This window comes from Prionailurus bengalensis, chromosome F2, assembly GCF_016509475.1.
Source record: "Prionailurus bengalensis isolate Pbe53 chromosome F2, Fcat_Pben_1.1_paternal_pri, whole genome shotgun sequence".
Classification (NCBI taxonomy): Eukaryota; Metazoa; Chordata; class Mammalia; order Carnivora; family Felidae; genus Prionailurus; species Prionailurus bengalensis.
Genome location: NC_057353.1, coordinates 49,757,889 through 49,771,350, shown reverse-complemented (window position 1 = coordinate 49,771,350; position 13,462 = coordinate 49,757,889). Strand labels below are relative to the sequence as shown.

Genomic DNA, 13,462 nt, shown 5'->3' with positions numbered 1-13,462 from the left:
TTGGCTGGAGGTACAGATTTGGAAGTCATTAACATATAGATGCTACTTGAAGCCATGGAATTGAAGTGCACTGACAAGACAGACTGTGTAGAGTAAAAAAGGGGGGGGGGACCCCTAGGATGACATCCTGGAAAATATCAACATAAAAGCATACAGAAAGCTCACAGAAAACACCAAGGTGACCAAAGAGATGAATGCAGAGTTAAAGGAGTGTACAATTACAGAAACTCAGAGAGAAAAGCATTTCAAGAAGAAGAGAATGGGAATGGGTCAAATTCTAAAAGTCTACACAATAAAATATGAAAACGGTTAAGATTTAGTACCATATATAACTTGAGGCAATTTCAACAAAAAGTTTCAGAACTCAAAATTATAGTAAAATAGAAGTAGAAAAGCAAAGCCTCAACAAGGAGGCGAAAGTGAGGTTGTCAATTATTATGTATAATATAATGTAGTTCAAGAAATTGAATGGAATTAGATTTTGGCTACGAACTTGAACTTCCTGATAGACTAGGTAAAGAGAACATACAATGGGCTGCACTGTTTTGTTTTCTGTAAAGCAGATATATCAATTGTTTAGGAGAAATATTCATAGAATTTTAAAAGAAAGTTTTCCATGGACTATTTTTAAAATGGATGAGTGGCCCTGGAGAAAATATCCTCAAAAATGAATTTACAGCTAATGCACAGTAATTCTACCTGGCAGTATCATTTAAGAACTCCCTACGAGCCACTTCTATTTAACATTGTAGTGATGGTCTTAGCCAGGTCAAATAATCGAGAAAAAGAAATAAAAGACATTTAGATTGGAAAGTAAGAAGTAAAACTATCTTTATTCCCAGATGACATGATCTCTTATATAGAATATCCTAAGGAATTACCAAAAATATTTTAGAGCTAATAACTGAAATGCAGCAAGGCTGTAGGATATAAGATCAATATACAAAAATAAATTGAATTTCTATATATTAGCCATGAACAGTACTAGAAGGAAATTAATAAACAATTCCATTTGCAGTAGCACCAAAAAATGCTTAGAATAAATTTAACAAAAAAGTGCAAGATGTGTACACTGAAAACTATAAAACATCATTGAAAGAAAGTTAAGAAAACATAAATAAATGGAACATCTCATGCTGATAGATTGGAAGATAATATTTTAAAATGGCAATAGACCCCAAATTAATCCAATTAAACAAATCCTAGTCAATATCTCAGCTGCTTCTCCCCCCCCCCCCCCCCCACCCAACTGACAAGCTGATCTTAAAATTCATTAGGACATAAAAGCAACCAAAAAGAAAGGATAGATAGCATCATAACCACCTGGGGTATTTGTTTTAAAAATGCAAATTCCTGGGCCCCACCCCAATGTACAGAATGAAAATTCTAAGAGTGGTATTTACATATTTTAAAGTTTCCTTTTCATGCACAATCAATAAACAGAGAAGTTACTGGAGCTTTTAAGATTTCAGTAGTATTAACTAGAAGATAGATAGCTTTAATGAGAAAGAAACAAAACAAAACACAGGACATCAGTAATACATAAGCAGAATGGCACAGTCCATCAGTACGCCATATGGGATGAGTTGGCACTCAAACATACTTCTAGAAAAATGAAAAAGTCAGCTTGATTAATGGAGTACTAAATACTGATCACGTAAATGTTGGAAACATCTGCCAAATGATGGAAACTTATGTTGAGCTGTTTGTTCTACTAGTGGTTGGTTAGTCACAGAACCAATGATCTCTTGAGCTCAAGATAATAAAGGCAAATCATCAATCTAACAGAAGATGGTTACTTTCCTGGTGGCTGTGCACTATGTTCACGTAAACTATGGCAAGGCGTGTCAATCATCCATTCCTCTAACTGACAAGCAAAAAAGCCCAGACCAAGTAGGTAGGTTAATGTGACAGAGTCAGGATGAGAATTCAAGTATTTTATCCTGCTTGCCATTCTAAAAGTTATAAGAACTTTTAGTTAGACAATTTAGATGGCTAAAGTCACTTAAAATCAGCTCTTCATGAATATTTGAATAGATGCCGAACTTTTTCCTTTAAAAAATGACCCTACCCCAAAAACATTCTCTTTAAAAAGAGAAATTATAATTCTCCAGCCTTTACAGACATGCCTGAGAAAACTAAAAATTTATAGGGAACAACTTTCTTGAATTTTTTCTTTTGGCTTGTATCCTTAGAAGAAAACCTGGAGGAATAGATGAGTCTCATTTGATTGTAAAGTTACCAATATTGTTGGTTTTGATAATATCATACTTTTCAGTATTTGTTTTTTCTATCTTCCATTGCAGATTTACTAAAGATATCCTCCTTTCTGTGCCAAATTCCTTCTTCAAATATGCTTGTGAATTTGTTTAGGTATACTGATGGCATTTTTTTTTTTTTTGGATATGAGCTATCCTTAAATGTCCACTCACACAAGGCTAAGAAAATGATTCACTCTCAGGCTTAGATATTTAGAAATGCTTAATTTCATTTCTATCCCCAGTTTTTAGTATAGTGCTTGAGATGTTTTCTGAATAAGTTTTGGTTGAATAAATGATTTCCCCTTACCTCTGAAAACTTCTTTTTTTTTCCTGAGCCAGCGTACCACATATATATGGTATATAATCAGCAAATGTATAGAGATATAAAATTTAGAACATATTCACATGGATATAGAGTGAGAAAAAATATTTTCAGTGGTTAACATAATTTTGTATTTTCTAGAGTTTACCAAAAAATCATTAATGATATAGGGGCTTAATCAGGCTTACATACATATATGAGTATAAATATCTAAATATGAATATATTTATTAACCAACTTTGAAAAATTTTATATTTAAATATTTAATGAACCTTTTTGAATTTACTTTTTGCTATTCATTTCCTACTTGTATATTCAGAAAAGACATCCTCTAATGTGACTACTAGACCACAAACAACATAATTCTGTATCATGCAATGATATCTAATTACTGTAATGAAAAGAGCAACTATAATGGATTTGCTTCATTGCAGTCGCTGTGTTAATATTAAGTTCTAACAATGTTATAAATACTTAAACTCTGAAGTCATATGTTTTTCCTGTATAAAACTTGCATTACTGCTCAAAAGGCATAAAATGTCGGTGGTGTATTATGGAATAAGATAATTTCCAATAATGTTGTGTAAGCTCGTACGTTGTTTGTAAACAACCTAGGATTGTGTTCGTCAACTTCCAAAACAAAATGTTACTGGGAGTACTCAGGCATATTTCCTCTCAATAAACATTGTTCATTTTATTCTAAGAAATGGAAGCGAATTCAAGATCTTACGTTGTAATAATTAGTGACACCAAATGTTTCCTACAAGTAATTGCAGTTGACATTTTGTGCCACCTTATAGAATATATGTTCCCTAGAGACAGTAGCCTGGCTCCCTTTATAGTTTCAGAAGTCTTACATAGTCACTTAAGCTGAGTACGGTGCCTTGACGACTCAGATTGCTAGGAATATACCATCTTTCCCTTTCTCCTGCAAAATAATGTACTCTTTCCCTAAAGAAAATGATGGAGAAAGTAATATTAAAAATTGAGAATTTAAAGTTAAAATCTTCTCCAAACCCCTGCCCACCAAGCCAGGCACGTTAGACTTTTGGGCTTGTGTGTTCTCCTCTACACAGTACGTAGAAAGAGAAACACAGTAGAGAGCTACATTTTGCTCTGCTTTTGGAGGAAAGGAAACTCTCTGTCTATATTTTCCAAGGAAACCTTGGGAAACTTTTCTCTGTGAACTAATGATGAAATTATCCTATGCCAAACAAGTCTTTTTTTTTTTTTAATGTTTATTTATTTTTGAGACAGAGAGAGACAGAGCATGAGCAGGGAAGGGGCAGAGAGAGAGAGGGAGACATAGAATGTGAAGCAGGCTCCAGGCTCTGAGCTGTCAGCACAGAGCCCAACGCGGGGCTCAAACTCACAAACTGTGAGATCATGACCTGAGCCGAAATCGGACGCTTAACCGACTGAGCCACCCAGGCGCCCCCAAACAAGTCTTTCTTAACAAACCAGTGTAATTATAAAAAATTAGATAAGTAATGAAGTAGATTTGAAATTACTAGTTTTGACTCAAATCACAACATGCCAAATTTAGGATCCCTCTTAGGTTTAACATCTGTTATACAGGAAATTTCATAGATCACAGATATAATTAAATATACCAATCTGAGACAAAAAGTGAAGTGTCATAGACTAAACCACTGAATTGTATACTGATGGGGTAAAAAACTGCCCCAATTATCTTTCTTATTAATCATGAGTATGTACAAAATGAGATTGCGTTTAAATATAATAATGCAAAGTTTGACTTATAACAGGGTGTGTTTATCAAGCCAACCATGTACTAACAAATAAAATTCTGGATGGACAGCTAGAAACCCAAACTCCTCTAAGATGGACCTGATTTGCAATTCTTGGTCTCTGAGAAATGTAATTACAGAAACCTCATCTCCTCAGGCAGAAAAAGGAGGTTTACTGTGTATTTGTGCTGACTTCGAGTACGGCACTGTGAAGATAGCTTCAGACTCACTTGGTGCCTGTGTTATGAAAATGAAAACATGGTTGTTTTTCTACCTTGCTGCTTATGTTTCCTCCTTTCTTTCCTGTCCCAAGTTCCTTCTCTGGCAGTTTCTCTAGCTGCCTGAATTTTTAGAGGGACTTAACCCAACGTGTTTGCTTTCTAATAAACCCTGGGCATCTATCCTTTCTTTTCAGAGTATCAAAGAGCACTGCTCCTGATTCGCAACCTTCCTCAGTGTTCAAAACGAGGCTAGAACCCACCAGAAAACTAAGAAGCAGCAAGGGAGCCAGAGACCAAATAAAGCTTACGTTCTACTAGCAAATTTGCCAATCGTTTTAAAAGTTTGTTTCCAGTGTATAAGATTTTTTATGAAGTAGGCTAAGTTTTTTCAGGCCCTTCAGAATCTCATTTTAAAAATTTTGACTCTACAAATGGAGAAGATATGCAGCAATTAACGCTAAAGGAACTAAGGGAAATTTACATTTGATTCAGCTGGTCATAAAGAAAATTGAAGAAATCAGACCCTCAGAGTTAGTGGATATAAATTAAAGGCTGTTTCATTAGTCAATCTATTTGATAGTAATTTGCAATATATGAATTAGTTGTATTAGAAGCTAAATAGATAAAACACAAGAAAATAAACCAAATGTAAATGGCAAAATAGTCTTTAGAGCTAGGACAAAGGGCTACATTACTAATGGGAAGTGTCTACAAAAATAAGCAAATTTTACCTGTCATCATCTTGTGAAAATCGTCTTTGCAAATCCTCTTTATTCCACTGTTCTTTTTCTTTCCCTTGCTCAGGTATATCTTGTGCTTTTTCCTCGTCTCCTGATTCTCTGTTTTTCTCCTTATTACTTGTGTTTGTGATCTCTGTCCCTTTCTCATTCTCATTAAGTCTTTCTTGCTTTACCTCTTCCTCCTCATGAACTATCTCTTCGTGTTTATCCCCTTCTTGCCCTCCCTCTTCTATTCCCTTTGGCCTTTTGAAAGCAACACAAATCGAAGGCATGCAAATAAACACAAACAAGAGAGAAAAAGTCAAGAAAAAAATGCATATGAAATTAAACAGAAATGTAATGAAAACTACTAAAAACATAAATAAAAATTACATCTTTTAAACATTGAATACTTTTCTTTCCAGTGTATACCAGAAGCAAGCACTGTGTAAGCAACACTTAGTCATAATTGTTTTTATAGCATATTTTCCTGTCACAAAGTTGCATGGAAAAAGGTGGTGGTCTCCATTATAGATTTTTTTTCTGATGTAATGGGAGTAAAGAAATAAATTAGCTTAGGTGCCCATCAAATCTACAGGTCAGGTGATAAGTGAGAATTATAGTAACATATGCTACATTTACAAATTTTCTTGAGAGGCTGAGGAATTTCCCAAGCCCTCATAATGGTGTCAGGAGAATGGGAGACCGTCCTACTAAAAAAGTAATACTCTTATGTATTCTGAATCATGGAAGTATATTCAGCTAGGTAAAAAGCCCTCCAAAATATCATTTTTCATATTCCTTGGAACATTAAAAAATTCAAGTCTTCACTTACCCATCACTTTCATTTCAGTAAAGACAGAATAGTAACAGAATTACTTTCTGAATAGCAAACATGAAAAAAAGAACTAATGATATCATATCAAGTAGCCCAGGAAGAAAAATGTTATATGTTCTATAAAACTTCTCTGTGCCAGCAGTCTGAATATAGACCAAAATACAATACAAAGCGGTATGTTCAGAAGTTCTTCCTGTCTTCATGACACATAGTAACCTTTCGAAGGAAATGATTTTATGCTTACCCAAAGAAAATCAAAGACCTAAAATACGTTGAAAAGAATTTCCTGCCAAAATCCCCTTACTCACCTGATTTTCTTGTTTCCTCTTGGCCGTTCTGATTGGACGGACATGTAGCTTGTGCTACTGAAACGAGAAGCACTACTAGTCCTGGAAACCGCGGATATATCACTTACATCACTGTCCGAAGATTTAGTGGAAATATTATCTGCCCCTCTATGAGGATCCCATCCTGATCGGTACTGTTAACACAGATTGACAAACACGCAGAGGTTGTCAGTATTACTGCACAAAGCAATTATTAGCTTCTCCTACTTCAGCACTTTAATTGTCCACAGAGGATACTGCAAAACCCCACTCAGTGGCATAGAAAACAAAAGTGAATGGCAATTATCCTAAAAGAAAAATTCAATTTATATGAAACCCTTGTTTTTAGCAAAGGCAATTAGAGCATTTTCACCCCCCCCCCCCCCCCCCCAATGAAGGCCATTAAAACAGTTTCACAATAGCAATGGCCCCGGGGAAGAACATTTAGGTGAAATCTGGGAAATAAACATAACATAAGGAAGCAGAATTGTTTTATTCTGTACAAAATTTGAAAAAAAAAGTGTGATAAGGTTGCCATTGTAACTTATAAAGACCAATTTTAGTAGCCACCAATGTTCTCTGAAATCCATTATGCTTCACTGAAAACCTAGAGATAATGTAAAATCTAATTATTAAAACACTAACTTTTGAACGGAAAGCCAAGAAAAAAGAGAGTTGAATTTTTGGGTGGTTGCTGGAATTTTGATGAATCCTAGAAATACTAGAAAAGTCATTATTATTTACAATAGTTCAAACTTCCTGGAATTGAAATAACCGAATAGTTATCTGACCCAGCCAGCATGCAGGGTGTTATGGGTGTTCAAATATTCTGGTAAGTTGAAAACCATCATAAATGCTTTATGTTAATGACATTTGGGGTGTAAAAAAGAATAGACTTTGGAGTCTGGAAAACCTGGAGTGAGAAAAACTCTTACTAGCTAGGTAAACTTGAGCAAATTATTTAATCTTTAAAAGTCTGTTTATAAAATAACAGGGATAATATCTTCCTTTTGGGGTTTTGAAAATTAGAAATAATGCATGTCTGCTATCTAATAATACACATAAATACAGTATTATAGCTGTATCATTACTAACTGATGGCTATTAATGGGTTAAGAGAATATCTGCTAATAGAGTTTTCTTTATTTATATGTACTTCAAACATAATGTTGAAACATCCTTATTTGGTCAGTTTTGCAATGGAGATTATTCTAAGCATAGATACTAGCAAATTTCACAAAGCCTTAGAAAGATGATTATCTTATATAAACAATTTACTGTGATTTGAAGAATCTTTACCTAATAAACCATCCTGTAAGAATAACAATTCACTGCAAATATTAGAGAGATATAAACATTCTGGCTAAGATAAATTGAATGGCAATAGGGTATAGTATAAACATTAAATCAGATTCAAATGATCTGGATTCTTTTCCCCCCAGTATCTCTCTGTGTCTAGTTATAGATTTTTGAGTTAATAACTGATCCTTTTCTTCAAATGTAAAATAAGGGAATTATTTTTAAGGCTCCATAAAATTTTAATAACCAAATCCTTAATCTAGAAATATACATTCAAATTAGGTGAGATATTGGCCTTTCTTAGTCCCTTTTAACTTCCCACTTTGTTGGATAAACTCTCACGTATCAAAAAACATATACACTTAAGTTCTGCAAAACTTGCTGCCTTGTTTTCAGGAAGTATCTGTGTAAATAGAAACCTCATGTTGATTTTAAAGGTAATTACTTATTTACAGGGAATTTATTTGGAGAACATTTGGTCCACGATATCTTTTCAAACTGAAGCCACTTTAAAATAGTAAAAACAATTTAATTTAAGTGACAGTGTTTTCAGCCACTGTGTAGAATAACATTTCAATGGGTGGATCCAACATTATCTAAGTTAGCCAGTGCACACAAAAATGTACTGAAAGCAGATTGAAACACCCTAAATTTTAACTCTAGGAGGTGGTGAGAAATAATAAGGTACTAAGAGCACACGCTTTGGAGTGAGCCTGAATTGTTGATCTGAATTTTGGCCTCACAAATTATCAAGTTTGTAATCTTGGGCCAATTGCTTCTGTAAGTCCCAGTTCTGTATGTGTTAAAATACAGACCGCTGTACCCATTTCTTAGGTTTGCTGCAAGGATTAAGATAATGTATGTAAAAAACACTTGGCACAATATCAACATAGAACAAGTGTTTAATAAATGACAAATGATGATGACGATGATGGTGATGATGATTAGATAGTGGTTGAATACTGCTTCAGTATCAATTCCAGGTACATCTTCACTGAAAAAAATATTGGGTAGAACCAACAATCAATATATTATTTTAAGGCTGCTCTAAGCTACAATAAGAATATAATCATTTCTACATATGTTCAAGAGATTCATTTCAGAACATATGTTTATAAAAAAACTAAAATATTAAAGCAAACTTTTCCACTGACTCCTAGTATGTCCTCAGGTCTCACCTTCCCCATTTGACCAGCTTCATCCACATCCCATGATCTTACCAGCGACTGCTGATTCCCAACTACAGGATGAGAAATAGTTTTATCTCGGCAGGAAACACATGACACTTCTTGACTGACACAGAAGATGCCACATTTTTAATATTTGTTTCTAGTACGTCATTTTGATATCCAAGGCCAACTTGCTCCCGTGTATCCCCTGTCTCCCTGATTGGTTCTTGTCTGATCGCTATGCCTTCATTTCTGAAGCCTACATTTTACTTGACTTTTGTATTTCACTAGTTAGGATTCTGACTTTGCATACTCTAACCTTTGTCTTTTTAAGTTGTCATGACTTTTGCTTCTGTTGCTATGATTCATAGGTGCATACAGGCTAGCCTAAGGCTTAAGAATTTGGTTAAAAAAAAACCACGTGGGGTACATTGCACGTATATTTAGTTAAGACCTCTTCGATAATCTAGTTTGCTCAGCTAAAACTTTGGAAATGAAAAATTTAGGGAAAGATAAGTTTCCACATACTATATTATAGTTTTATGCTTTTATAGAATTCAACATACTACTTCATGTTAAAGGGGTACGTGTGTGTATGTGTAAGTGTGTTCATGTCTAATTTTCATACCCTTTACTAGAATATAAGCTCCTGAAGGCCAGGATAATATCTTCCTTATTCTTGTAACTCTTTTAGCACCTAAGAGTCAAAGATTTAATTTAATTTAAACTCTATCCCTTAGTTTTCATACCAGTAAGATAAGGATAAATCCCTTTGTAAGGATTTTTGGGAGGAGGAAGAGACATGATATGTTTAAAATACTCAGTCGTGCGCTTAGCACATAGCAACTGCTCATTTCCAGTGCCTAAGCAGAAAGTTATTAAATAAAAAGACACTGAATCGAAAAGTTTATATAAAGAAAGTATGCAAATTAGTCAAAGCTCTAGTTTGATGATTCTACTACCTTCTCAAGGCTTGCATTAAGTGCATTTCTCTGTCTACTTCTAAGCAACTGATATGTTTACCTTTGGGGTATGGCTCAAGTTTCCATTACAAATTTACATATGATAAACAGAATGAGAAATACAGAAAGTGAGAAATAATGGGAAAAATATTTTTATAAATAAAACTTCAGAAGAACAGATTTTGAATATACTTAGAATATAATATCTTCATATATACATACAACTCCAAAACCCCCCAGAAATCAAAGTAATAAATGACCTAATACTAAAGTTAACTTTTAAAACAATTCATTTTTTTAAAACAATTTCCTAACTATATTTTTTCTTTTCCTAAAGTATGGTAAACAAAAGTTTATAGTTTAACAGTGAGATAGAGGCAGCTAAATTATTATTGTACCAAGGTAGTTATGAATGCAAATAAGTTCATTTATTTAGAAAATGGTTGGTGTTGTCTTGGCACTATACAATAAAAAATGTTTTCAACGATTAGCATGTATTAGTTTACAGCTGACAGATGAACAATGGATGATATGCTCACCATTCTCTTTAATGGAACGAAAACAAAGAAGATTTATTGCATAGGATTATACAATCTCAGCTGAAAATTGTGCCCTGATTGGGATCATTAAAATCTTGGAAGAGAGTAAGGAAGCTTTTCCCGACAGCATTTTGATGTTTTGTACATTACTATTAAGCACATCATGAACCAGAAAAATTTACAGGAAACTATTATTCTTCAGGATGTTCCAGACTCTAAAGAGTTCCTAAGTGGCCTAGAAAAGTTAATGTCCTCCCTACTTATCTAACATTAGTGGAAAGTAATAGCATATCATCAAAGCTCTATTAAAAGGAAAGTTATTATTAAAATTTTAGAATAATATTCTTGAGAAAAAAGTAAATTCAAATTTCTAAAATAAGATTTTCATTTTTCCAGTATACTTATTGGAAGCTCTTAGATTAGGTAATTTCCTAGTTTGATTTCTCTAACAGCCATTTCACCAACTCATGTTATTTGAGCTTTGTACATGAACTTCTTGCACAAAACACAGGGGTGGGATGATGAGTTCCTTTGAACCTTGCTAGTTACCAGAAAACCGCCATGTTGTCTAAAAATCTAGTCCAAGGATTGGTTATTGCAAAATACCAGGCACTAAAAAAGTCCAAGTTTGAAGAAAAGATGTTTTATGTCATCAAGAAATAGTTGGAGGAATATTCCTATCACATTCAGAGTAGATCATAAGATTGGGAAAAAATACGGCAAACAAAATCTTTGGAACACAGAGAAGCTGAAGTTCTGGACAGGGCTCTTGACACCAGTCTTAGGGGCTAGAGGAGAGAAGAACAGAGCATGGGGAGTCTTCGCCCTGTGGTCAGTAAAATAATCATGTCAGCAAGAAGATGCTATCCTTTGCGCTAACCGATTTTTATAGGATTTCAGATCATAATTCAAAGAGAGTCCTGTTGTTTCTTGATAAGTACCACAACTGCAGGGACTCTCCCTTTGAGGAGCTACTTCCAGATAATTTTCCTTTTATCCTAGCTAAGGCTCTTATTGGTGCTTGATTTGAATGTTGCACTGTGTAAAAATCTATCAGAGATAATTTTGTGTAGATAGGACTCCTCAAGAGGGTATTGCATGATAAGGTCTTCACTTGAGAGGGAGAAGGAAGTGAGGAAAAGCTACAGAAAACTGAAGGCTAACTTAAGATTCAGCCTTGTAAATAATATTCTGCAAATGAAATTCCCACTAGAAAACTCTTCCTTAATTCCTTCAAGGAGAATTAGTTACTGCCCTGTGTGTTCATAAGCTACTTTCCTCATGCTTTTCTCACAGTTTTATCACGTGTGTATCTCTCCCCCCACACACACACATAATGATCTACCTATCTATCTTGCTAGATTTAAAATCTCTGAGGATAATAACTGTCTTAATATTTTAGTATGTATTCCCATTATCTAGATCCTTGCCTGGCATATAGTAGCAACTCAATAAATGTTTAATGAGTAAAAATGAATGGAATGGTTGTTTTATCTGGACTGTATCCTAGAGTATTATCTCCAGTATGAGGCATCAAGTTAGAGTATAAAATACTGTGGTAATAGCTGAATAGAGTTTAGTCACCTGACCCTTTTATTCTCCATGGTGGGTATAGGCAGTGGTGCACTGACATATGGTTAACAACCAGGTATCCAAGAGTTCTGATTTACAGAGTTTGCTAATTTCTGAGGAACAAATACTCCCACTATGGCTGCTTTCAAGTTACTAAGTTACCAAGTGCAGATTTGGTGTATACTACCAAGCATGGGGTTTAGAAATACATGCATTGTTTGTACGATTCCCTGAGATTAATCTGGAGACAATGAGTAAAGGGCAATAAGATGTTCTATCTGTAAAATTACTCATCCAGGGAAATCTTGTGAAAGATGGAACAGCAAAAAGAGCTTAAGGGAAAAAACTGTAATAATAAAAAGAGTAGCCGTTAGCCTATAAGCCAAAACATACCAAGGAGCCAATTGTCTTTTGGTCTCAGGAAAACTTGTAAGCTTAATAATTTTTCCTGGAGAATTTGTAGAGAAGGAATTATAGCTAGTAGTCAATTATGACTCTCTTAATTTAGAGTTCTGGGGGAGCTCTGTATCTATTAGCAATCAGCTGATCTCATCACCTGTTATTTATTTCCATTAACTTCTCATAAGTTTTAGAAATGGAGATGCCAGTTCTGCAATGAAATTCCAGGTTTACAGATCTCAGGTAGCTACAGAACTCATGTTTTTGCCCTTAACAAATGCATTTATCACTTTCTTCCTCAGAATCCATAACTCTTCACCCATTCTAATCTACTGTTTACTGAAATTGTTCTTAAAAACAAACAAAACGATCAATAATATCCTAATTTCCCAGCCGGTAGTGTCTTTAGTTTTCTTCCTGCTTGATTTTGCTCTTACATCTAGTATTATTGAAGCCCTCTCTCCTTCTGAAATGTTTCCATAAATGTCTTCTCAGATACCGTCACTCATGGTTTCTCACCAGTCTCCCTCACTATTCCTTCTTAATCTCCTTTGCCAGCTTCACATTCCCTGACCTGATTTTAAATTATATTTTCCCCAAATTTTGATTGTTAGCCTTTTCTTTTCACTATGAATATCTCCCCCCAGGATGATCCAATCCATTATCTATGCATTTTCACTACCACATAATGACTAATAAATCCTTATCATCTGCTCTCACTCATCTCCCAAGCTTCAGACCTGTATTTCCAGTTATTTCCAGGGCATCGTGCATATGCTGTTTTGCACCTACATCAAATTCATGTGACCAAAACCAAATTTATTCTCTTTCACCCCAAACCAACTATTCATGTATCTCCCATCTCCTATAATAGGCTCAATATTGAACTAAAACATAGAAAATGTGTAAGTTATCTTTGACTTCTCCTTCTTCAATATTGTCCACTCTAATTAGTCAAGAAATATCACTTACTAATTTTACGGTAACAAATATCTGGATATTTAGCTATTAGGAGTGTACGAATGGGTTTCTGGTCTTTCATGTGGGTAACTCAAGTCTACCACACCTATATATTGGTCTCAGT

At 34.5% G+C, this 13,462-nt stretch overlaps 1 protein-coding gene across 50 annotated transcripts in view; it reads right to left on the bottom strand.

The window, feature by feature from the left end:
• Positions 1-13,462, bottom strand: part of RIMS2 (regulating synaptic membrane exocytosis 2) — a 604,627-nt gene that overhangs the window by 125,855 nt on the left and 465,310 nt on the right. For 18 of the 50 annotated variants that reach the window (XM_043601534.1, XM_043601537.1, XM_043601526.1 and 15 more), the window contains 2 exons: positions 6,421-6,593; positions 5,287-5,538 (listed from right to left, as the gene is read on the bottom strand). The exons of 15 other annotated variants lie outside the window; for them this stretch is intronic. In XM_043601534.1, the coding sequence (XP_043457469.1) occupies positions 5,287-5,538; positions 6,421-6,593 (425 nt within the window). The remainder of the gene's footprint in view (positions 1-5,286; positions 5,539-6,420; positions 6,594-13,462) is intronic. 17 more of the 50 variants (XM_043601572.1, XM_043601575.1, XM_043601571.1 and 14 more) reach the window with 1 other exon arrangement.